Source organism: Ananas comosus, linkage group 12 (genome assembly GCF_001540865.1).
Source record: "Ananas comosus cultivar F153 linkage group 12, ASM154086v1, whole genome shotgun sequence".
NCBI lineage: Eukaryota > Viridiplantae > Streptophyta > Magnoliopsida > Poales > Bromeliaceae > Ananas > Ananas comosus.
The window spans coordinates 9,888,150-9,914,632 of record NC_033632.1 but is presented as its reverse complement, the minus strand read 5'-3'; the positions used below and the strand labels follow the sequence as shown (position 1 = coordinate 9,914,632).

The 26,483-nt window shown below is 34.9% G+C and overlaps 2 protein-coding genes across 9 annotated transcripts; one reads left to right on the top strand and one right to left on the bottom strand.

Annotated features, from left to right (window-relative positions):
* Positions 7,741-15,061, top strand: LOC109718801 (regulatory protein RecX). 8 transcript variants are annotated; one of them, XR_002218522.1, is made up of 8 exons: positions 7,741-7,890; positions 9,762-9,854; positions 9,969-10,114; positions 11,491-11,698; positions 12,384-12,476; positions 13,604-13,691; positions 14,085-14,471; positions 14,737-15,061. XR_002218522.1 is itself a non-coding variant. In XM_020245208.1 (8 exons), the coding sequence occupies exons 2-7, from the start codon at positions 9,784-9,786 to the stop codon at positions 14,379-14,381; spliced, it is 903 nt and encodes a 300-aa protein (XP_020100797.1). In that variant the 5' UTR covers positions 7,741-7,890; positions 9,762-9,783; the 3' UTR covers positions 14,382-14,389; positions 14,737-15,061. The 8 variants fall into 8 exon arrangements, 6 of the variants coding, with proteins under 6 accessions (XP_020100797.1, XP_020100792.1, XP_020100794.1 ...); XR_002218521.1 differs by having other exon boundaries at positions 14,085-14,475; XM_020245208.1 differs by having other exon boundaries at positions 14,085-14,389.
* LOC109718789 (vacuolar protein sorting-associated protein 32 homolog 2-like) lies at positions 15,829-24,902 on the bottom strand. Its single transcript, XM_020245188.1, has 8 exons — positions 24,660-24,902; positions 24,412-24,512; positions 21,316-21,415; positions 20,740-20,825; positions 20,559-20,650; positions 19,299-19,413; positions 18,129-18,324; positions 15,829-16,156 (listed from the first exon to the last, which is right to left on the bottom strand). The coding sequence occupies exons 2-7, from the start codon at positions 24,487-24,489 to the stop codon at positions 18,133-18,135; spliced, it is 663 nt and encodes a 220-aa protein (XP_020100777.1). The 5' UTR covers positions 24,490-24,512; positions 24,660-24,902; the 3' UTR covers positions 15,829-16,156; positions 18,129-18,132.

Below are 26,483 nucleotides of genomic sequence, written 5' to 3'. Positions count from 1 at the left end.
ATTAAGAAAAATTGAGGGTTTTTAATAAAAACTTTATTTTCTAGCCCTTTTTCAGAAGGGCCTACAGTTGAGGGGCCTTCACACATCTTTACTTAAATTTTATGGAAAATGCTATTTGTACATTATACAAAAGGAGTGTACATCTTGCACCTCTTTTATTCAATAATTTATAAAATCCCAAAAAATTTTGATCTGACAAGCAAAGTAATATACAGCGCTTGAATGCTAGAGTGTAAAGTTTACACCCAAGTATAGGGGAGATCAAAGAATAGTAAACGATAAGTTTAGCATGGATAATTTCTTTTTTTAAAAAAATTGTGTCTCGAATTTTGGACTCTGCCCATTATGCGATACTGCCAAAATTATTTGAGATGAAACTGATCAGAAAATTATTCTTTAAAAAGATTTACAGTGGACAAAAGTTCCCATAGAGCTAGTCGCATGTGTGTATATATATATATATATATATATATATATATATAGTTCGGCTATGGTGCTTGTACAAGCACCAAGCACTTGGTGCTTGTAAATTTTTTACCGTTAGATCTATACCTTTGATCATTTTTATCCGTTAGATTATACTATTAAACCAACCACCCACTCAACCCTAAGGGGCCCATATCATTCTAACCGCACATCTCTTAATCCAAGGGCCAAAAACTTACAAACACCAATGACTTGGTACTTTTAAAAGTACAGGAGCTCAATTCAATATATATATATATATATATATATATATATATTCTTCTCTTCAGGAGTTAGAGGGAATGCCAAATAACACCTTTAATAAAAATATATGCAGTGGATCCGAGCCCTTGATCTGTTTTGATCATCAACTCTTTTTCACTCAAAAAGCTGGAGACTAATAAATCACTTAATAAAGACGTATGCAGGAAATCGAATTCCCAATCTCTTAATTAATAGGCAACCCGGAATTACAAAATTAAAAAATTATTAAAAAAATAAAGAGGCTTACTCCCAATAATCACAAAAATAAAACTTTCTAAATATTTGTGGTGGACAGAAATTTTTCTCATCATTTTCTATTTTCTGTTAACCCAATTTAGTAAAATCAAAATTATTTCTAATTATATTTCCTTCACTTGAGTTCTCAAAAGAGAGAGCAAATATTTTTTTTTTAAAAACTTTTCTAGAGGTGGTCATTTTTTTTTTCCACTCCAGAAATCAGAGAACTAAATCACATCATTAATACATGTGCATGTAGGGAATCCAACCTTTTCCTTAGAATACTTCTTTAATAAAAGTATACGTGAAGATCGAAATCCTGACTTCTTAATAAGGAACTCAGCATACCAACCACTCGTAGTAAATAGTGATGGTAGAGAGAGAGAGAAAGAGAGAGAGAGCATTAGGTGCACTTCAGGACTATCAATTTTGTATTCAATTTTGATTCCCCCCCTTAACTACTGGATTAAATAATTAAAAATTTTTAAAAAATTGGAAAATACTAATTCTTGATAATCACAAAATAAAGCCTATATTATGAAAGATAACTTCTACATGACGTGGCCTCCTGCAACTGAGCGAAACGGTTGTTGGTGGAGATTGGGGGGCGACACAATGACAGGTTGTATACCCTGTCCATTTACGTGTTTACCCTCATCCTTTCCTTCTTTCTTAGATTGTTCGTGTAGGAACGAGAGGAGTATTACAGCGAATTAAACTAAAAACTTTGTAAATATTTTTGGACTAAATTTCGGTGGTGGATAATTTTTCACACAATTACAGCAGTCTATTTATAGGCATAAAATAAAAATCCTAATAGGAATAATTGAACAAGGTTTAAATTTATCTCTTATGTCTAACAAACAAAATTATTAAGAGATAAACCTGACAGAAATAAATCTAAACTTATCAAAAATATTGGGTTACTTATCAACATCCTCTCTTAATCCAATTTCTCGCATTCCAAGTAGCTTTCGTAGTTTCACAAAATTTTTTTATGTCAGCGGCTTCATAAATATATTGACGACTTGATTCTAGCTTCTGCAAAAGTGTAGTTCGAATTTGTTCTTCTTCATAAGTTCTAGAATGTAATGATAGCGGATTTCAATATGTTTATACCTTTCATGAAAAATCGGATTTTTTGCGATTGCTATAGCCGAGCTATTATCACAAAATATTTTTGTAGGTGCCTTTTGATTTTCACCAAATTCTTCAAGAACTCTTCTAAGCCAAATTGCTCGTGTAGCGCTTGCTGATACCGCTACATATTTGACTTCTACTGTTGAGAGAGCTACGATATCCTGTTTCTTCGATGACCATGTGAATGCGCTGCTTCCAAGAAAAAATACGTTGCCTGATGTGCTTTTCCGTTCTTCTACGTTACCGGCTCAATCGCTATCGGTGAATCCAATGAATTCGAATTTGCCACCGTAAGCATAAAAAATATCATAGTTGACCATTCCTTTTGTATAACGTAAAATATGCTTTGCTGCTTGTAGATGCATCTGAGTTGGCTTTTCCATATATCTGCTGATCAACCCAACACCATAGGCTATGTCTGGTCTAGTTGCAGTTAAGTAGCGCAGGCTTCCCACCAATTGTTAACAGGCTTTCCGTTTCCTTTCTTGTTGAGCTTTAATCCGATCTCTACTGGAATAACGACCGGTTTACAATCTGCCATGTGAAACTTTTCAAGTATTTTTCCTGCATATTTCTTTTGAGAAATAGAAATACTTTCATATCTTTGTGAAACTTCAATGCCCAGATAATAAGCCATATGGCCCATATTGGTCATCTCAAACTCATTAATCATGCTTTTTCTGAATTCTTCAATCATAACAGAAACATTTTTTGTAAAGATAAGATCGTCAATATAGAGGAAAATAAATAAAACATCATCGTTAGAATTATTTTTAATGTAAATAGCATGTTCACGAGGGCACTTGTGAAATTCGGCTTTTTGAAAGTATAGATTTATACGTGTGTACCAGACTGGCGGAGCTTGCTTCAAGCTATACAATGTCTTTTTCAATTTGTAAACTTTCTCTTCTTCACTTTTTGGTGTAAATCCTGACGGTTGCTCTATTTATATTTTTTTATCGAGAAAACTGTTGAGGAAGGCAGATTTGACATTCATCTGATGGATCTTCCACTGTTTTTGTGCCCTTAAAGCAATTAGAAGCCGCACCAACTCCAATCTGGCAACGGGAGCAAACACCTCATGAAAATCAACATCGAGCTTCTGCTTGTAGCCTTTTACAACGAGTCTAGCTTTATGGCAATCGATCGACCTGTCTTGTTTGTACTTGGTTTTGTATACCAACTTCACGCTAATTGCTTTTTGGCCTTCTGGAAGTTTTGTCAACTCCCAAGTTTTATTTTTCTCGATCACTTCGATTTCATCACACATGGCTTTATGCCGCTTTTCTTCTTTCGCCGCTTCATCAAACTTGAGAGGATCACAATTTAAAAACATGATGTAGTGGGTTCACTACAACAGAATTAGGTTATAGGGATACATGTTTGGGACACTTTTGAGTAAGTGTCCCATTTATCCTAAAACTTAAAAAAACATCTACTAATGCCTAAATATAAAGTCCAATCCAATCAAAAATAAAAGATTACTCTACTCAACCCACCACACCCAGTCCATTTGGCCCGATTACAAATGGAAAAGAAAAAAAAAAAGAAAAATCAATTACCATCTTTTCTTCTCTCTTCACTCAATCCACTGAAATTCTAGACGAAGAGCCTTTCCTGTCGTCCTCCTCCGCCACCGCAGCCAACGAGATAGAGTTTCAGCGGTTGCTAAATGCTTAAATAAGTGTTGGTAAATTAGCAGCACTCTTTTAGGTTATAGCGACACTCTTTAACTGTCATTATATACCTAGCGACCCCACATATAGCAGCACTTTTTAAAAATGTCGGTAATTTTAGCTAGCAACACTTTTTTGACATGTACCTACATTTAAAAGTGTCGCTATAGACTTTTTTTGTTGTAGTGGTTAAATCACTATCATTATCATTGTCAGTATCATTAATAATATAATCTTTCAATTTTACAGGCATTGTAATATTTCGTGGAGGGTTTCGTTGAACACCTTCCTTCAAAGAAGAAGGCGAAGAACATGATAACAACGAGGGTGGGGATGCTAGTGCAGTAGGAGGATCCGATGCACGCTTTTCTTAATTCTGAGAATTATCTTCAAATTGAATGCTAATGCCTTTATTTATCTTTTCTTTTCCTTTCCAATCCCATGATTTAGTTTCATCAAATTTCACATCTCTATTGATTATGATTTTTTCTGCGACCGGATTATATAATTTATAAGCTTTCATATTTTCTGCATAACTGATAAAAACGCATCTAACTATTTTGTCATCAAATTTCTTTCTCATTTGTTTTGAAAATATGCATATGCCATTCATCTGAAAATACGTAGATACGCTATTATAGGTTTTCTTCCACTCCATACTACTTCAGGTGTTTTATTTGCCACACGACTTGTTGGACACTTATTTAATATATAAACTGCACATGAAACAGCTTCAGCCCAAAAAGTTTTCAACATACCTTTTTTAATAAGCATGCTTCTTGTCATTTCCACAATTGTGCGATTTTTTCTTTTTGCCTCGCCGTCCTGTTGCGGTGATTAGGCTACGGTATTTTGGCGCATAATTCCATGTGCCCTGCAAAACTCATTAAATTCTGTAGAAAAATACTCTCTTCTACCATCTGAACGTAGAACTTTCAAATAATTTTTGCTCTGTTTTTCAGATAGTGCTCTAAACTGTTGGAATGCAATAAAAGCTTCTGATTATTCTTTTAGAAAATAAACCCAATTTTCTGCTAAAATTATCAATGAAAGTCATAAACTATTTATTGTTTCTAATGAAGTGCCTATCCATCTCACACAAATCCGTATGAACCAACTGTAGAGGCTTTGTGGCTTTAACGGATTTTCCTTCGGGAAACGGATCTCTTTGTTATTTTTCGAAAATACAACCTTCACAAATTTGATTTGGATAATTTACGTAGGGTAACCCCTTCACCATATTTTTGCTAGTCAATTTTGTTAAAGAACCAAATTTTAAATGCCATAACTAAAATTCATCATGCACAATTATATTTAAATATGGTAAAGTATTATTATCAATTCTTAAAGAAAACATATGATTTTTAGTCATTGGCACTTTAGCAATTAATCAATTATCTTTATCCTTCAATTCGCAAATTTTCCTTTCAATATGCACAACATGACTCTTTTCTTGAAATTGACAAATACTTAATAGATTACATTCTAATCTAGGCACATAATAAATATCAGATATTATAATATGATCACCATTAAGTGCTCGAATTAAAATGTCACATTTTTCTTCAATAATAATTTTTCTTTCATCTCCCAGTTTTGCCATTATATTTATTTTATTATTTAAGTTTATTATTTATTTTATTATTTAAATTTATAAACATCTCCTTTTTACCACACATGTAGTTGTTACAGTCTGAATCTAAATACCAAATATTATTTTTTGGTGTTTCAACAATATTGCAAACAAGAAGCATATGTGCAGTATTTTCATCCTTAAATTTGAAATTTTCATCCTTGTTTGCAATAAAATTTATTTAATATTATTTTGCTCATTCGCTTGTTTTTTTCTACATTCAGATTGATAGTGCCCATATTTATTGCAATAATAACATTGAATTCGAGATTTGTTATACTTTTGCTGATTGTGGTAATTATCTCTCCCTCTTGTTCTTCTATTTGAATTTGAACCATCTGTATCACCAACTGTTGTTTCGCTTTGGCTTCGGCCTCTTCCGCGGCCTCATCCGCGTCCGCCACTACTGCTGCGTCCTCTGCCGTCTCTGTTTCCTCCCTAAGTTTTGTCGCTAATTGTCAATTGGGTTTTGAGAGCTTATTCAACTGTGCGTTGCGCTCTCAGTTTCACACGTTGTTCGTAAGCTTGGAATAATCCCAGCAAATCTTCTACTATTAGGCTGTCCATGTCTTTGGCCGCTCAATCGAAGAAACGATGTGATCATATTTGCCAATAACTGATCTCATGATTTTTTTCAACAATTAATTTGTCGTGCTAGTTTTCTCCATTCATCCGTATTTGATTTGATACGGATACTACCCGACTAAAATAATCGCCGATTGATTCACCTTTGTTCATCTGTAAAGATTCAAATTCACCTTTAAAAGTTTGGATTCATACCTTTTTACTTTATCTGCACATCGATAACTTCTCTCAAGCATCTCCCAAGCCTCTTTTGCTGTCTTAGCATTCGATAATCTCTCAAAAACAACTCCATCCACCTTCTAATACATAAAGAATAGTGCCTTTTTGTCTTTCTTTCGGTAATCTTTGAGCGCCTCCTTCTTTGCAGCAGTGAGCGTTTGAAACTCACTTATCAGTGACATCTTTGAAGCCATCCTTCATAATATTCCATAACTCCTGAGATGAGAATAAGCATTTTATTTGGATACTCTAGTAATCGAAGTTCTTTCCTGTAAACTTCAGAAGCTATGGTTGAATCATCCTGTTTAGAGTCATGATCAACTATCGATGTCGATGTCGATGGAGATCGTGATGTCGGCACGTTCTATGTCCTCGATCATGAAGCTGACGATATTTTCTTCTCAACTTGGCTCTAATATCACTTGTAGGAATCAGAGAAGTATTGCAGCAAATTAAATTAAAAACTTTATTAAATATTTTTGGACTAAATTTTGGTGGTGGATAATTTTCTACACAATTACATCAGTCTATATATAGGTATAAAATAAAAATCCTAATAGGAATAACTGAACAAGATTTAAACTTATCTCTTATATCTAACCAACAAAATATTAAGAGATAAACCTGGCAGAAATAAATCTAAACTTATCAACAATATTGGGTTATTTATCAACAGTTCGACATTTTACTCTGATATAAAAAATAGACAGGTGCAATTTGTTCTGCCTGTTTTAATTTGTTCTTCGGTTCGCTTTTCATTTTGGTGGCTTCTTTGTCCTTCCTTTGGTTGTGGTTTCGTTCCTATATTTCCTGCCTTTTTTGGGGAGCAAGAGGTCGGATTTGCTTTAAATTTTTTACTTTCTTCCTAGTTTTGGTGATCGCTGCCACTCAGTCTATATCAAAGCTCACGGGACTCTGTTACAATCAATTTCTAGTTGGAATATAGGTCTGTTCTCTTATGCCTTGGTATTTGTTTGCAGCACGATGTGCACCTTGAGCTCACTATTTTATTTTTCTGCTAATACATGTTTGCTTATTCTGACGCCGACGATATAGGGCCAGTTGGTTGGCCGCGCATTTTTACTGATCGAGAGTTTGTTTGGTCATAAGATAATAACGTGCATTTTCTGTGGTGGTATCTTACTATCTGGTTGCTTTTTTCTATATTTTTCTATTGGTTCAAACTTTATTTCTTGCATGTTTTCTGTATTTACACTTCGATTTTGGGCGCAGTTATGTCGGCAATTTTTGTTACGATTTGCTTTCGTGAGCTACTTTGTGATGTGTGACGGTGTTTTTCTCAAGTGCCGCCGATATACGGTATCCCTGTTGAAAACGAGCAGGGTTTGGTTAGTGCTTATGCTGATGTCGAGCTTCGTAGGAAAGATTCTGTAATGGAATCTGTTAGGTGTTGGAGTACACAGTGCGCTATGAAATGCGCATAGACGAAATGACCGGATCACGGCTGACGTGGTGGACCTGGTCCATCGTTTGTTCTGTAAATTTACAAAAACTCCGACTTTGTATTGTAGTAGTTTGTGCTCGACCCCCGGTAACAATAGGACGGCGAATAATACGATCCCCAAATTCCCGAACCCTAAACCCTGCGATTCGCCAATTTCCCTGCGTCGCCCCTCCGATTCCGCTAATCGCCATGCCAAAAACGAATTCGTACGTTTAATTCCGCAAATTTTGATATACTTTGATCTATTTGTTTTCTTCTTTTTTTTTTGCTTCAATTTTTGCTCATTTTACTCGCAATTTCTCTATAATCTCCATGAGAACGATGATATGAGCTTTAACCTCTTGTGAGCTTTGTAAATGGTTTTTTTGAGCTAAATAAATCAATTTTATCTCCTAAAAATGTTAATTTTCTATAGAAAATAAGTGAATCTACAGCTCAAAATGTAATAATTTTGAACTAAAAATTTTATGTGATTGTTTTTGCTTGGGAATGTTCTAATGAGTGGAACTAATCACATGCTAAATTTAAGTATTTTGGATAGTAAATTTCGAGGGTTTAGTTTTTCTTTTTATTTTTTATTTATTTTTTATTTTAACCCTTTCTTTTTGCGGTGAAAATGTATGGAGACCCCCTCTACTATAGTCCAGTCTGAAATGGGCCCCAGAAGTATAATTGGTTTGATTAAAACCACCTCAACTACTGACCTTTTTTTTTTTTGTAATTGAGTGATTTTAGCCAAATAAATTAGGGATTTGAACAATTTATTCCCTCAAATTTTATTGTTTAAACTACTTTCTACTTTCTAGTGAATAAAACTAGATTAATTAAGTGTTGATAGCTAATTGAGCCATAACAAAAAATTTTAACTTAAAATTAACTATAAAAGCTCAAATAAGAAAAATAAGAAGCTAAAGGGGTGTCGATAAAAAAAAAATTATAGTTGAATATTCCATTCCAAAATGGCCTATAATGTCGGGTCGTTGCGCTAACCATTAATCCCAAAAGCTTGAGCTATTAAAAATATGCAATCAATTCACTTAAAGTGTACAAACACGGGTCTTGATTGTGATTCAGCCCAACTAATCTCAAGCCACTTCGAATATGACACGGCACAATCTGACTTAGGCCACATCGAACATGGCTTAGCCCAACCTGGCCTCCCGCCATAGAGTAGGATGTATGCCCATTTAAGCCAACATATAGTCGTGGGGTTCTCAATACATTTTTACCTTTCTTTTTTGTGTTAGATGTGACTCGAAATTGATTATCGACTCAAGTTCGGGTTTTCGACTCGCCGACAGCTTCGCGGTGCGACCAAATTGGAAAACAATTTTGTGAGGAAAAAATGAATGCCTGTGGTGGGTAGCGGCGTAGGGCGGTACAGATCAGATCCGAAACCCGTTAAGAGTTTCCTTTTTGTTTTTGCCCTAGAGGCGTGAGATCATGGTTGGTTGTATGATCTGAACATTATATTCCCTTTTTCGTTCGATAGTGAAGTTCTCTCCTCTCTCGCCCGTGGCTTTTTCCCTACAAAGGGTTTTCCATATAAATCTGTGTGTTCTTTTTATTTTCTGCTTGTGGTTTGATTGTTTCGTGTTCGCTATTTTGTTTCCGTTTGTGCGTTTGTCGTAACATTTTGAATAACTGGTTTGGTGCCTAGTTTAATATTTGCCCTCTATACATCAAAAGGATAAACATTTCTTGGAAATTTACAGCTATATCCCTCCAAAACCATCTATTTACATATATTACTCTGTAAAATCTGAATTTTCTAGAAAGTGCAGTTCCTAACAAAAATAACCTTTTAAAACATTCTTTTATGGGGACAATTTTCTCATTGATGGTAGGAAATTAAGTTGTTGAAGGGCATATGTGAAAACTCAAATTTGCAGGAATATCTGCTCATGCAGAAACATGATTTTCTATTTTCTTGTCATCTGAGATGCATCTTCATATCAACTTCATGTCAGGTTATCAATGTAGAAGCGAAATTGTTTGTGCCTTTTTATTAACAAATTTTTCAGCATAGTTTGGACTTTTTATTAACGCTTTTTGCGACCTTTGTGGTTCACTGCAGGTGACAGGTTTGTTAAACAAATATGGCTGTTTTTATTGCCAATCGAAGCTTTCAAATTTGTCTCAAGCTTCACTCTCGTTATCTCTTAACATGGTAACTCATCGTTTCTCAGTCTCTAGATTAAATCACAAAAGAAAGCAGTAATAGCTAGTTAAAATTTCTGCATAATTAGGATTATCTTCTATATAACATACTCCAATGTTTTAGGTCAGAGAGACAGTATAGATGTTCAACTCATGTCAAGTATATTTCGAAGGATCAGAAGCAAGCCAAGAGAAGTTATAGAGCTTTGGGGAGTGTGAGAGGTGCTCGCATTAATGAAAGTGAAGATAGACTATCTGATGCCAAAACCTGTGAGTTGCTTAAAAACCATGATTGTAAACTTACAGTCTTGACATTTGCTTAATAACTTATAGTGATCAACTATTATCTCATGATGATAGTGATTAACTATTATCTCATGATGATAGAACTTGACAAGAATTAGTGGACTTCCTAGGACCTATCTGACAAAACTTACTGATTGCATGTGACTTGTGCTGCCATTTGTTGCTATTCCTGGTTTAATCAATGTTTGGTCATTTTTGCCACTATATCTGTAATAGCAATTGGAACACCGGTTATATGATAGCCAGCTATTGAGTATCGTCTTAGGGCTATAGAACTTTGTAACGCAAATCTTTGGCATATTTGAGTGATTTCACCATATATATCGTAGGTTCAAAATATGGTTATGAATCAATACAGTACTTTGATGGAATAGAAGCTTACACATATATGTAGAGAGTGATTTTACAGTTTAGGTCTGGTGACCCTTCGCTTGTTTAAATATCTGTGATTTTGACCCATCTTATGGGAAACAATAAAGCTAAGTAATGATGCCCAAGGTAAGAAACACCATAGATTTTACATGTTGGAGAATGAAAAGATATGACTCTCAAATGAAACTAATGGCTGGGTGAAAACCAATATAAGATCACTTCTCAGGTAGACTTATTTTATTGAGGACAGACAGAAAATTTTGCATAAAATGCAGTAAACTTGGTCACTACCATTTCTTATATTTGTCTCGTTTTAAGCCTTCTCCTTGGGAGACAATTTATGTCTACTGGCGAACATCACATACTGCACTAATCTGCAGAAAAGCATGAAAAATGGTATCGTGGCTTCTTTGGTTTGTTGCATGTACTCTGTTGCCTATGCTGCATGAATTTAAATTCTTGTTTCTTCTCCTTACTATCTTTTCCCAGTAGCTAGTGGATTGAAAGCAGATACACATCACAACTGGTGGAATTTGGCTAGTCAAACTGTAACTTAAAACTTGTCGCTAACTTTCATTTAACAATTTCCTTTAATATGGCTTACTAGCGGAAACCCTCTATAAATAAATGCAATTATCATATTGTCCTCTTGAAATATCAAAACCTACAGTTCCTCTTGATTTTAACGTAACTATTTATATGGCCAGAGGAAGACTGACGGAAGACGGCAAAGTTAGAAAATCTTGTAGTCGAATGGAGTAATGAACCGAGTTTTGATATTCAATGATGGCAAAGTGAAAATCACAATATTTTTAGGGTGATTTCCCGCAATTCAGCCTTTTCGCTAAGAAGAAAACTAACTAGAACTGACATTTCGGAAGCCAACTACCTATTTATGACTACTGTTGTGGGGGTCGCTTCTTATGAAACTAATTTTTCCTTACCACATTGCTCCTTGTTTTGTGCAGTGAATTCAAGTTCAATATTTAAGCAAGTTGAACAATTGTCATATGATGATGATGACAGTGCTACGGCAAATGAATTCATCGAATGTGATTACTCCAATGATTCTGAATTGCTTTCTTGTGAAGAAAGTAATAGTAGTGGAAGGAATGAAACCAATAAAAAGACTATACAAGATGCAGAAAAAGTGGCAATTGAATTACTTGCTGGGAGGTTAGAAGTAATACTTTATAATTATTAGTTTTCATCTATGACTTTTGGTAGTCTTAACCTTTTTATTTTCTTCATCTACTTTTCATGTGTAAGATCTCTAGAAACAAGCTATACTTATCGGAAAAGAACAGGGGCTATGTAGTTAATCAACTTGGTTACTTGCACATGAAAATTAATTACGTCTTTGTTAAGGTCTTTTCTGAACAACTTTTTGCAATAGATGATTCCCGTTGTTATTACTTGATTTATTTGTGCGTCTCATCTTAAACTACTTACACTATAACTATTACATTTGAAAATTAAAATATTCAAGGTAGAAATTAACAGCACTTTACTTCTAAAATAAGAAAAAGAAAAAGTGAGGAATGATTCCTTTGTTTCTTTGAAAAAGTATAACCTAGCCATCAGATACTATCGTTCTTAACATAAAGAGGAAACATATGTCATAAACATGCACTTCTCTTGTACATACTTCGTTAACTTATTAGGAATTACTAGTGCTATAGGAGGTTAATGCCCTATATAAGCAAATTCAAGATTTTGACTGTAAAAATCATATTACTCAAGAAATGTTAGTCCTCATGTAAGTTGTGCATGTGTTTTTTTTTTTTTTTCCTTGTTATTCTTTCTATTGAAAATAATCAAGATACTATGTTGAGAGGTTTCCCGTGCTCTTTTGAAACAGAGCATTCACAGGTGCTGAGCTACGAAAGAAGCTACGTGGAAAGAAATTCCCCTTCAATGTAGTTGATACAGTTATGGAAGATATAAAGAAAAGGTCCAAACATGCAGTTTTCTCATACATTGAATATCTATCTGTTATGACTTGCAGATAAGAGACCACTATCTCCTTAGTTGAAAAATAATACTGCTATTTGAATCCAATGAGACTAGGGATGTCAATTGGTGTGGATACCCAAGATTTTACCCGAACCCAAACACGAACGGGGGCGGTTTAACCGATGCTAAACTGTATGGTTTTGGTTACGAGTATAAAAAATGAAAACCTGACGGATTCAGGTTTGGGTATGGTTTATATCTGTATCCGACCCCAACCTAAGCCTGAGCCCAAGCCCGAGTCCGAGCCCAAATCAAACCCGAACCGGTTTTATGTTATATAATATATAAAAAATTAAATTTGTACTTTGAAAATTTAGGTTTGAGTATGATATGTTTTGAAATTTGGTAAAGGAAAATTATTGCTTTTGGGTTCGGGTTTTTGGGTTCGGTATTGGTTATGAATTTTCAAAACCCAACTGTTTCGGGTTCGGGTTTCGGTTTCGGTTTCGGTTTCGGTTTCGGTTTCGGTTTTCGGTTTTGGTTTCGGTAGTCAAGTTCGGGTTTGGGTTTTTGAAAATTCGCCCCAAATCCGATCCGTTGTTGTCGCTAAATGAGATGTGGGAGGAAATGCGACCACAATAAGCATTCGGTTTGTGAGGGCAATCAGCCTGGGGAAAGCTGAATAACACACATCCCGTGTGGAATATAATATATTTTGTGGTTGGCCAGTCAGGACTAGCAGTTGAATATCCATATATTAAATCTTTTTCTACTGATTTGATGTGTAAAATTTCCATCCAAGGTTAATAGTAATGTCCTTTTGAATTAATTGACCTTTTGCTTATCCTGTTTCACATATAATTAAACGCTCGAGTAAATTATGTGAAGAAAATCGGGATTCTTACTTAATCTTTTTTCTTTCTCCAAACCTGCTTCAGCCCAACTTCATGGTCCACTAGGTTTTAGGCTTGAGTAGACTAATTTGCACCATGTATTAATATTCTTTATTTGCACTAAACAAGTTTAGTGGTTACCTTCTACAATTGTTATCGGCTGTAGCTTTTGCGCATATTTATTACTTCCCCTTAATGATATGGCTTTTTTTACTTTTTTTAATCCTTGAAGGGGTTTGTTAAATGATGGCTTATATGCGGAGTCATTTTCGCAATCTAGATGGCTCTCTTCAACTTGGGGTCCAAGGCGAATTAAACAAGTCCGCACTATGTCCCTCTCCTTTCCTTTTATACAAGTATCTCTAATTTGTTTTTCTGTGTATGAAAAAAATGAATTTTCCTGTGCAAAAGCAACCCATCATTTTGTCAAGTTTACAATCACTTCGGTTTGAAATCTCTTTTAAAGGACTTGCACTAGTAATCTCAGCCATGAACATTTTGGTCATGAAGAGATATTTCGGCTCAAAGATGCAAAACTGAAAAAATGTACTGACCATCATTAAAAAAGAAAAAAAAAAAAAAATCCGGTCTGCTTCGCAGAATAGCCTTATGTTTTCCATGAACTGTTTCAATCAAAACATTCTGTTTCGGTATACAAGTCATTTGCTGCAACATTGGCAGCTAACTGAAACCATTAATCTGTCTCTAATCAGGCACTTCTTCAGAAGGGTGTGACTGCGGAAGAAGCAGATAAGGCGACAAAAAAGGTATTTGAGGAGGAGATTGATCGTAATAATAATAAGAGCAGCAACGAGCATACTGAACATGGGATGTTGCAACTTTCAATGGATCGCCTTTTCCTTCAGGCCTCAAAACAGTGGCTGCGAGGTCGAAGCTCACCGCCGGAAAATCAGAGAGCTAGAATGATAAGATGGCTTCAGTATAGGGGATTCAATTGGAGGGTCACAAATACGATACTAAGAAGGCTCGAATCTCAGTATCCTCCATGACCATGAAGGTTGAGCCTGGTACCTTCTGCAACAATTGTGTGTCGGTAAAATGAATGGATAGTCCCTGTGGCATCTCGCTATTCTGACCTAGTCCGTAAGCTTTTTGCTTGAATTCATTAATCCCAGAATATTCTCATATATTTCAATTGTATCTCTGACCTCCGAACAGAAAAAAAAGAAAAAGAAAAAGAAATTTTGAGTTTTTGCCGCACAATGATCTATTTACTCTGGAAGGAATTTCTTGGTTTAATGTACTTTGAGAAAGGGTTGAAATGTCATTTTATAGGAAAAACTCGTGTTGACTGATTTTTATGGCGGTACTATATGTGATATTCTGATATATAAGAAATTTCAGGGGTTGAAGTGTTTAAAGGAGAAGTTCAAGGACTAAAAGTCGCAATATCGGGTTGGTGCTGGGATTGATGAGTTAGCGCAGATCCAAATGGTTGGTTCGCGGTCTTCGGTTTCTTCTTGTATTAAGTTTTTCCTGAACTAGATCCATGTCCAACTTAAGCCATTAGCCATAAGTATTATTTTGTTGCACTCGGCGCACCGAAATTTGTTTTCTATTCCAATCGAGCGCTTTTAGTCTTGTAACCTTATTTAGTTCTTCCTAATTTTTAGTTGAATATAATGATTAAAAATTTGATTCTCTAATAGCTTAAGCTTTTACAGAGTAATAGTTATTTCGCCACGTTTTTTATTGTATGTATTGTAATACAGGAAGATGACCCAAAATATAAGCGGATGCTGAGCTAAAAGTATGGGCAACTCGTGCTTTAGTGAATTTTTTACTTTGCCGTCCTGCGATTCAAAAATTTGTACTTGCATCATGGTCAAAACCCACTTTGCTATTCTATTTAACAGCAGGCTCTCACATTAAAATAAAACTAAAATCATAGGATAGTCAAATATAATTTTATAAATCAGTGCGGTGAAATCAAAATACATCAAAGCATATGGCGCGCTTGTAGAAGTAAAAACTTGGTGCTTTTACGAATTCTTTTGCTCGGGTTTTTGCTCAGTTCGGGAACTCGCCAGAAATTATTACCCATCAAGGACAACTTCAGAGTTGTAAAAGGAAATACTCGAAACTCCAATCCAACCATTAGGAAATCCTGAATCAAGTGAGATGAAAATCAAACCAGGGCTCTGAACAAATGAAAACCCAGACTGCAGCATAACCAAACCATGACCCAATTCTTTGGATATTGAAATCAAAACTCGTGACCTACCGGTACCAACAAATTATACCCGAGCACGAGCATACATAAGAGAGAAAAAGAGAGAGAGAAAGACTTGTTTTTTGAACAAATCCGAGCATCTCTCTCTACTTTCGAACAAAATCTGACAATTCAAGAACTGAAAGACCACAAAATCTCGAGAAACTTCCATGTAAGTGCTTGGAATTTACTTACATGAAACTAAAAAAATGTAAAAGCCAAACTAACTAATCACCTACTTTTAAGATAATAACAATGAGTTAATATGGCGGAAATCCTCGATTACTTAGGTTACCCCCGTATCTCCGACACATGTTGCAGGAATTGATCCGTCTGATGAAAATAGTAAATAGTAAATACAGAACAATGTTGGCAAAGTATCACAAAGATATCATCATAAGCAATGAGTTGATACATATATATATATATATTCCAGAAAATGTATACACAGAGAGACGTAAGTTTTTCGTCGACGAGGAATGTCGACGACTATCATGGAAGCACATCCGACCAGCTTCTTTACATGACTTGGCCCACTCGCGCGTCAAAGACCTGCAGAAATTTAAACAGAATAAGGTTACTGAACAGTAGGAGCAAAGATTTTCAAATGTAAAAGAAAAGTTCTCGGCAGCAATACAATTCTGTCAAATGGCTACAACGTAAAAAGTATGGGGGTACCCTCACGAGGGCATTTTGAAATAAACACTCGAACTTCTCTTTTCTTTTTATTTTATTTTGACGCCCACATCAACTTTCATTCGTTTTAACTAACAGTAATTTCGGCGCGTTGAAATGCAGGTTACATTAATGGCTCTGATTGCTTTTAAGCTAAAGGTAGTGGATTCCATTAGTAGTTGAGAACCAATAGCTAATGAAGCTATCGATTTAAATGAATCCTAAATTCACAAAAAAACAAATGAAAGTTGAGGTGATGCTCAGGGGCCTATCTTAAAATGGCCTATAATTGAGGGATCTCCAAACATATTTACCTATTTCCAGTTCATAGAATTGCACTGAGACTCAAAAAAAACGAGCACATCAAAAGAATATACATGGTTCTATCTACTTTCAATTTTCAAATCAACAATAGAATTCAGGAGAACCACTCATGACACATGAGGAATCTCGGTAGATAGATTTGTTCTTGAAGAGGGGGAAAAAACTGATTCTTCACAGGGCAAACAGCTTTTCAAGCAGGAAATTAGATGGGAAGATGGCATGCACAAGTAATCTGAATAATGAATTATAATAAGCCAAATGATATCGACTAATATACAAATTCAGGCGATCCAATTAACCATATACACCTAAGAATTATTTCTTACAGACTCATACAATATTGCAGGTTTTATCTCAGGCTCCATACTCATGTACGTACAGAGAAAATGATAGATCATGCAGTAAGGCACTGTTTGCAGTTTTGGCAGAATCTGAGACCAACCAGTTTGAGTTGGTGCAGATCCAAAACTAGGGGTCTTAAAACCAATTCAAATCATTTTAAATGCTCAAAATAACTCTAAAGAAAGATTAGCTTTAGAATGTACGGATAAATTGTTAGAGATAAGTTTAAAATGCAAAATTCTACTCATTTATAGATAGGGATGAATGGGTAGGGATACCCGGAATTTTATCCAAACCCAAATCCGAACGGAGCAGATTTTATCTGATGCTAAATGATTATCGTTTCAAAGACGGTTATAAAAAACAAAAATCCAACATACTCGGGCTCGGGTATGGATTTTGTGTGTACGAGACCCGAACCGAATAGATGTTGCATTATATAGTATATATGACTGTTCGATGTTATATTTGAATTTGATTGAAAATTTAGATTTTAATACATATGTTTTGAAATATGGTAGAGAGAATTGATTGTTTAGGGTTCGGGTTCGGGGCTCATGTTTTTCGTTGGGTTCACGTTTCGGATATGGATTTTCAAAACCCGTCGGGTTCAGATTCGGGCTCGGGTTTTGGGTTCGATTGTTGGGTTCGGCTTCAAGTTCGCATTTTTGAAAACTTGCCCCGAATCCAACCTGTTGACATCCCTATTTATAGATCAGCAGTATTATTCTTTTTAGGAACAAGGTATAAAAGTTACTTGAACTACAACGCAGAAATGGAACACTGCAATTTATAAATTGTGATTTACTACATAACCATTCAATTTTTTTGATTTAACCATCTCTTAGTCAGAACATAATAATATTTTTCAACATTTTGACAAAATATTCTGTAACCTCATGAAATATTCTGCAACTTTTTAAACAGAAATTTTTTAAATTTCTACTGAACCTGAAGGAATTTTCTGTAATCAAAATAAACTACTATGAGGTTAGATAGTAAAATGAAAACTTTTAATAAGTCAACAAAAACCAAAACTTCGTCCAATTAGATAATTATCACTTTTACGAATGAAAAGGTACAGAGTTATTTAAAGATAAGTTGACAAATGAATCTATTATCAATGGTTAACCTATGGAACAAATCTATTATCAATGGTTAACCTATGGAACAAACCAGTTACCTGATTACATTGCCATTTCTGCTTGTAATGCTGCGAGTTCATCCTCTTCAGCCATAGTCTTCTTCGGAGCAGGCCGAACCGGTTGCTTATCAGATGGAACATGTATTGGAGCAGCAGGTGCAGTTGTAGCTGGTTGAAGAAGCTGCTCCTCCAATTCCTCACTCTCCAACTCTTCGAGTTCGGCTTCCAATTCATCCTAATAACACAGAAAGACAACAATAGGTAATGAAGATGTCAAAGAAAGTAGGGGCATTTACATACATACCACTGCAAAATGATATATATATATATATATATATATATATATATATATATATATATATATATGGTAGTCTGCTTTACTATCATAGTACGCGGGATTGCCGGTTTGAAAAACTTATAGTCTTGTTTTGAATCTTAGGGTATTCAAATCAACGATCCACACCGTTAAAACTGATCTAGGGTATTTAAAGTTTTTAGAATAAATTTATATTTTTTCGACATAGTTTACTTTATGATCAAACCATTTCAAAATTGTCAATTTTCAACGGCTACTTGGCAAGTTTGGAGTTTAAGGTGTAGAAGAATATAAATTTCTTCAAATTTGATAGAAAATACTTAAACTATCTAGATTAAGTTACAATTCTTGATCTTGTAATAAAAGTCCTATCTCAAATTTTAAAATATTCAATTTCCACCGTCCATTTTGACATAATTTATTTACTAAGTAAACGATGTCGAAAAAAACTAAAATTTTATTCCTAAGAACTTCATATACCCTAAATCATATTTAACGGTGTGGATCGTTTATTTGAACACCCTAAGATCGAAAACAAGACTATAGTACTGGAACTCCGGTACTTTAGATAGTATAGTAGCCTAATTCTATATATATATATATATATATATATATATATATACACACACACACATGAAAAACCCTTGTAAAATCTGAATTTTTATATATATAACTTTGAAAGTGCAGCTTCTTATAAGACATCCTTCCCTTTATGGGCGGCTATTGTTTTTTGTATTAAAAGAGATTTTTTCTAGACGACATGTAAAAAGTTCGATTTTCCAGGAGCACATACACAAATAGATGATTTTGCAAAGGTGAATAAGTAAATATCTCAAAAGAAAAAGAATGAAGGAAAATCATGGGGTCATATGGAAAAGGGAAAGCGGAGGTACTTCATCAAAATCAGCTGCTGCTCCAATTGGTGCAGATAATGCTTCTTGTATTTGCTTCATGTTCTCCGTCTGTTCATTAATTTCGTCCATAGTCTTGTCGACATCATCGATGTTTCTGCAAAAGAAGGAAAAGAATCAATATCATACTCAAGAATCAAAGGGCTATTTCAACCAGCTTTAAACAACACTACGGCAAAAGCTAAAGAAAAGCCAAACAAGCCCCAAGCTACTTAATATCCAATAGCTCTACAAACACAAAAATAATCACAGACCACAATAACATTTAACATTCAACTCTGCAGTCTCACACAGTTTTAACAACTACAGTAGACAATCAACATTCAAGGTCATACTGATTACAATTTTTTTTAAGAAGTTAAATAGGAGATAATACTAATGAATGTTCTACCTAAAATTTGTCGTCAATAGAAAATAACGAGAATTCAAAATAAATAGCAAAATATGAAGGGGCTTTACTTCATATCCCGCAAAATCATCGACTTCCAATATACCTGCATAAACTATGAAGTTTGAGTTTTCATATATACACCTGAAGTACAGCTTCTTAAATAAATACACTCATCTTCATTTGGAAATTCATCAAATTCATAAAATAAATTTACTTTGCATTTCCTAAAGAGGAGAAATCTTGGATGAGGTGACCATCATTTATTCAAAACTGATTCACCGAACCAGACCAACTTATTTCAGTTAATTTAATACAATATCATAATTAATATAGTTGATTTGGTTTTGCCGAACTGAGGATCGGAAAAAGAGAGTTAACCAAGTTTCTAATAGTTTGATATATGGTACCTGTTAGATGATGATCAAATGATTGAAGTTATTAAGAACTACCACCAGCAGATCAAATATTTATCTAATAAGACTAATCATAGTTATATCTGTTGTATGCTAGGTTAACATACAATAGCCCAAGCAGGTTTTCCTAATCAAACTGGATAAACCAACCAAATTGAACCAATTGCGTAGGCCCCATTCAATTTGGTTCATCCGAACACTTTGATTTGGTGAGTTTTGGAGCACACAAAATAACTAAAACAATAATAATAAAAAAGAACACAAAAACCAAACCCCACATATTGATGCCCACAGCGCCCAAATGCTATGTAAGAAATGAAGCTTTTGAAGCATATACTCGGATTTACAGGAGTATATATCTAAATGGATATTTTTGCATGTGTATGTAGTTAAATCTGTAATACAAATTGGCCAATATAAAGCACTATAGCTACTCACGTTGCTTTCTGCATAGCTTTCATAGCAGCTGCACCAGTTCTCAATGCATCAACAGTCTCAGTTGTAGCTTTTGCACCTTCAAGCATTATCATCTATAAAAGAGAATGCATAATGAGTTCTAACTTAATAACTGAAAAATTAATTACAAGAACACCTAGACTTTTTAAAATATAATCTTCACCTGATCGTGAATCCTTAATTGGAAATTCCCAAGCTGTTCAACCTGTTGCTCATAAAGTCTCTTCCTCTTCAAGCATTGTATTGCAGCTAATATGCAAATAAAAAGTTCAGATAGGTAATAGAAACTTATTTCAATATATAATAATTAATATCACTTTATAGCACTGGTAACTTCTACATAGATACAGAATGAATGCTAAATAGTGGCCAATTTTGCAATTGAATAACTACAATACATTAAATTCTAGGCAAGAAAACAAGTTATAGAGGCAATAAAAGACGAAAATTATGCATATCAAAGAAAAGCTTGAAAACAAATATAACAAGCCAGTAATAGCTTTATTGTATATACTGTTATTTTAAGGATCTAATTGTAATTATGAAAATATAAATAACTATAGTAGGATCAATGGAAGACTTGAAATAGGGGGAAACCGTTACTGTTATGTTAAAAGTTAAGACAAACATAACTATAGCAGAGTAAATCCAGAGAAATAATATGGAAAGTAAAATTATCAGCAACATCAAATACTAATATGACATAAACACTGCATAGTTTCAACATTATACAGCATACCCCTTTTGTTCTTTGCCCTGGTGAACTCTTTCGCCTTCTCGACCTCAGCAGCTGCTTTCTTCTGAAGAACTTTCTCCTTCTTTTCTAGCATCTCAAGGGTCTGAGGAATATACATAGCATTAAGCAGTCTTTCAAGAAAATATAGCAGGATTATAAGTTAATGAGCAGCAATATATAATCTAATATACATGACATGTCCACTAAAAAGAAGATAGAAGACATTTAAACCAGATTGAGAGTTCATTCAATAATTCATTCCTAAATAACAGAACGTTCATGCTTCTCTAAGTCCTCTATTTATATGTACTAACATAAACTTCAAACATCAATCCCTTACATTCAAGTATGTTATAGTAAACTCGGATTTGTTCCACTCCTTTCAGACCTATTAGAAGCAACACGCATAAATCACATCCCCCAGAAACAAGCTCAGCTGATCTATGAAAATCCTTGAAGTTTGATTATGAGGTTAACGACCACGAAAATGAAACATTGGTTGCTGTTACATTTATCCTCAAATTGTTTAGCAAACAGGATTTGTTCAAGATCAGTAATATATACATCCAGAATTTCGAAATTAAATATGATTAGGGTGCATGAAAATGCCTTCACTTCAAAATCATTAAAGATAAAAGTTGATGATTAGAACAAAGATGGATGGCAGCGCATTTTAGTTCATGGTGATCCCACCCTTCTGCGAAACAAACACCCTTCCCTCCCCTGTCCAGCAGGCAAGTACAGGGTTCCTAAGACGAGTAGGGATTGGCTAAACAACCGTCCAACCTGTACCCATTCCATTCAAAATAACAGAGTACAGGTATAATACATTGTCAGTATCTACTTAAGTACATAACATATATAAGAGCTGACAATCATAAGATATAGTCTAAATATCCAAAACTCTTGTGCTTGGCAGGGTGGTGGGATGAGGCCCGCAAATAAACAGGCAGAGATGAAATGAGAATTAGTGGGGTATTACACAAGCATGAGGCCTAATTTTCCTTTATAAGAACATGGTGTTCATAGTGACTGCTTCTCCTTTGTAAGTTGTAACAAAAACTACAAGCCATTCCTAGGCTACTATTAAACAGGATGCATTGCTAGATAGATTGATTTTATATATGGATTTAAGGGATAGTTCTTTACAGCAACGCTTCGATTATTTTCCTGGACTGTGGCATGGTGTCCTTCCATTCCACTAGCGATGAACGCTTTGTACTTGGCCACATTCTTGGTTGCTGGAAAAACCAATTGTGTTGCTTTAGGTATGAGTGCTCCTTCAGGCGACAGGAGAACGATTCCTCAAGTTTATTTAAGTGCACCACCACCCAATTATAGGTTCGCTTGATCTCCTCGTCTTCCATTATAATAATGATATTTTAGGAACCTAAAATTGTACTAGGACTTACTACGCATTATGTGAAGTTTTAAACTTCCTTCTCAGATCTGAAAGTTCCCCAAAATGGCCTCTTTTTACTGAATCTTACCTAATTTATGGCCTGCAACAAACATCAATTTGATTGTGTAGAACCATGAGCTTTGATACCATAGTTAATCTACTATTAAAATCGTGGGGTCACATGATCAATTAGAATTGGACCGACCAAAGACCATTCTAGCCAATCGGTAATCATCATTACAATTAATTAAAATGTGGAGAAAAGAAGCTAGAGGGGGGAAATCATGAGAAAGAAAATAAAAAGAATACCTAAACCAACCCAAGAACTTGTTCAACGTTTATTGATTTTAATCCATAAAATCCATATATACAAGTCATTCATGAGCACAGATAGATGACCGGGGACAATGCCCACCTCTAGATTCTTTACAAGGTTATTTCAATTTCAATTTACAGTATCCATTCTTTGGTATGTCATACATATACATCATTCACACTGCATAATGCAATTCAAGGATTAAAGTTAACAGTACAATTAATTTAGACATAAGCACTTAATAACAAGATTAAAAAACATTAAAAGCTCTCCATCACATCACTAAGTTCATCAAGTTGCCACGGAAAAGCTAGCTGATTGAGCCTTCATAGCCCTTTTGCATTCAGTTGCTTTTGGTCGACTTATTTCATGTGAATGCAGTCCTTCACCCTATTGGCAATCTTTCTATTGGGACATTCGGTCCAAATCCCTTGCATTATTGCACCTGACACATCTCAGTTCTGTTTTTGATAATAAAAGGAGGTTTAGTAACAATCACGAATTTCCCTTGCATTATTGCAAGGGAAATTCGGTCCAAATCCCTTGCATTATTGCACCTGAAACTCTTAAAATTTACGAATTTCCTAAAGTATGGACAAGAAAAACTAGGCCTATCCTCTTTGCTAGAATAGAAAACTGTAGAAAGGCTGATTCCCTTGCAAATATTTGTCTCACCAGAAGAAAAACAGACAAGCCGCAGTAGAATTACTTCTCAAAGTGGATTTGACAGCATAAAATAGCAGTAGATCTTGAGATCAATGTGAATAAGAAAGATTAAAAAAGATAAAAGATAAAAGGAAAAAAAGTAACAAAGGAAATATTTTGCTTTAAAATGTTCCATAAAATAATGATTTCAAGCAGAGAAACAGCTCCTTATGAAAGCTTTATAAATAAGTTCCAACCAGACTCTTATTTGACCTAAACCTTTAGTCTTTCATAAAAAAGCTAATCAGTGATTCTCCCTTGTCCCCAAGCTTCCAAAGCTAGATTAAGTTTTCTTCCAACGTAGACTTCTTTTTGTTAATTAGGAAACTACTCCTCCTCCTCCTCCTATTCAACCAAAAAAAAGAAAAGAAACAAGTTTACAACATTACAACTTGTCCCAAATCACTTTTTAATAGCAACCTCACATCCAATTCATCCATCCTTTATTTTACAAACTACATCTCAACAAGTATCATCAATAGATAGGTTCTTCACAAAATATTTAATTCAAACAAGAAAATAACATCATCAACCAGTCCATCATTCACATGAACAAAAATATAATCGGATTCAATTTACAAAACGATCCCCCAAATATCTGAGACCAAAGTAAACCATTTCCGATTAAAACGTCATTATTTAACACAAAATAGGATCAAAATACACGAAACTTTACCTCATTTAACTTGTCCAGCGTCGTCAGGGCACTGGTCTGCTCCTTGGGCTTCCCGAAGATCCTACTAAACATCGACATTTTCCTCCCGATTCAACTCAAATCTGCAAAGATCAAATAGATCAAAATCAAACCCCAAAGTCAAGCATCAATAGATCGATTTTACGAGGGATTTCGACTCTTAATCGAAGCAAATAAACAAAAAGTCCGCAAAATTTTCTTAGTCGGCAAAAATTTCGACATACTCGTACCTGGCGTAGCGATAAGAAGCGACGAATCGATCGAAGAATCGAGATCGATGGAGCGATCGATCGACTCGTCGTAGGTTAGGGTTCGAGTAGAGAGAGAAAGAGAGAGAGAGAGAGAGAGAGAGAGAGAGAGAGAGAGGGAGGGAGAGAGAGAGAGAGAGAGGAGGGGATCGGGGAAACGATTGCACTTCGGGGAAAACGAAGGGGATTCTTCAAGGAAATCGGAAAGCGAGAATACAAAGCTTAATCATAAAGGTCGAGATACCTATAAAATTGAAGGAAAAAACTGTACAAAGACCCTCAACTTTTAACAGTTTTGCAAACGGACTCAAATTTGGTAACTAACCCTCTAAACTTTATTGGTAAATCTTATAAGGCGTGTATCCTCAGAAAGGTGTTTGGATTAGGACCTGTTTGTTTGGATGAAAATAGAGAATATTAAAATTATTTTTGATTATAAATAGTCATTTTTACTGTTTGGCTTGTCGTAATACACACATAGTCGAAACTCGAGTTATCTAAAATAATATAACTAACTTTGGCCCACATAGGCTGAAGCTAATTTTGATTAAGAAAGATAAAAATAATAAAATAATACAATGGGTGAGGCTGAACTCGAATGTGGACGAAGTGATTGAGTATGAATATTTGGTTTGATGTAGGTAGAAGATGATTGAACCAGACTTACTCCGATTGAATCTAATCTACCAAACTAGACTTCGAATTAAATTATTCTGAAGTCATTTTTTCTCAGTGCTATCTCTCGAGTATGTCCACACGAGTGCTTATTTGTGTGAGTCCACAGCATAGGGTGCCCACAGCCCTGTCATCCCTTATTTCCCCCCAAGTAGGGCTGTCAATGAGCTGAACACGAGCAAGCTTGGCCTTGCTCATGTTCATTCGTTTATTAAAGAAGCCAAATATGAGCTGAATCCTTAAAATATTAAGAAGAAAATTTTAACTCATGTTACCGACCGTCCCTAAAGCAAGTGGCAAAGGGCTTGGTGGTTGGTACCCGAGGTCTCTAGTTCGAGTCCTAGTTGATTTACATTTTCAGCTAAGTTTATTTCTTAATGAAATAAACGAAGCGGGTAGCGTACTACCTATCTCTCAAAAAAAAAATTTTAACTCATGGTCGGCTTGTTTATTAACGAATTGAACATAAACTGGCTCGCGAATATCAAGTTAGATTGGCGGCTCTTGTAATATGTTGAACTTTGGCAAATTGACAAAATTACAGTTTGAGTTGCTTGACAATATGCCTTTAGACTATTAGATCAAGTTAGAACCATTTTGGCATAAAATTAATGCTAAAAAGGAACTTAAAATCGAATTCTGGTTGATTCTAAGGATTTGACATTTTTTGGACCCCAAAAGATGTTCTGGGTGCTGGAAAGCACCGTGGAAAAATTTCGAGAAGAAGACGACTCAACCACATTATAAAATTAGTACGTGTGTGTCACGCCCGGATATCAGCGGAAACATACCCGGTACATGCACAGACCCGTCATATACCTGCAGTATATAAGACGTCTATTAAAATCATGTCAGAAAAGTAATAGTCGGTAAAAGAATCTAATATGATATCAGAGCGAAGTATGTACAACATATACCAAAGGTACTATCAACTAGAGGAATATAGATATAAACCTCACCAGGATCAACAAGAAGTAGGAACATAGAACTGTAAAAACAACACTCTAACCATACATATACATCACAGGGTCGCCAAAAGAACTATAAAAACACAAATGGTAGTTTCTCTATACATGGATACGCATCGCCCTCGTCAACAAACTCAATATAGCGAGGTGATCACCTAGCGGG

Excerpts from the sequence above, each read along its gene's own strand:
- LOC109718801 (XM_020245208.1), top strand. The coding sequence starts at position 9,784 with ATGGCTGTTTTTATTGCCAATCGAAGCTTTCAAATTTGTCTCAAGCTT. Across the intron at positions 9,855-9,968 it reads TCTCGTTATCTCTTAACATG|GTCAGAGAGACAGTATAGAT; the intron begins GTAACTCATCGT and ends CCAATGTTTTAG. Across the intron at positions 10,115-11,490 it reads ACTATCTGATGCCAAAACCT|TGAATTCAAGTTCAATATTT; the intron begins GTGAGTTGCTTA and ends TGTTTTGTGCAG.
- LOC109718789 (XM_020245188.1), bottom strand. The coding sequence starts at position 24,489 with ATGTCGATGTTTAGTAGGATCTTCGGGAAGCCCAAGGAGCAGACCAGT. Across the intron at positions 20,826-21,315 it reads CAGGGCAAAGAACAAAAGGG|CTGCAATACAATGCTTGAAG; the intron begins GTATGCTGTATA and ends TTTGCATATTAG. Across the intron at positions 20,651-20,739 it reads AATTAAGGATTCACGATCAG|ATGATAATGCTTGAAGGTGC; the intron begins GTGAAGATTATA and ends TCTCTTTTATAG.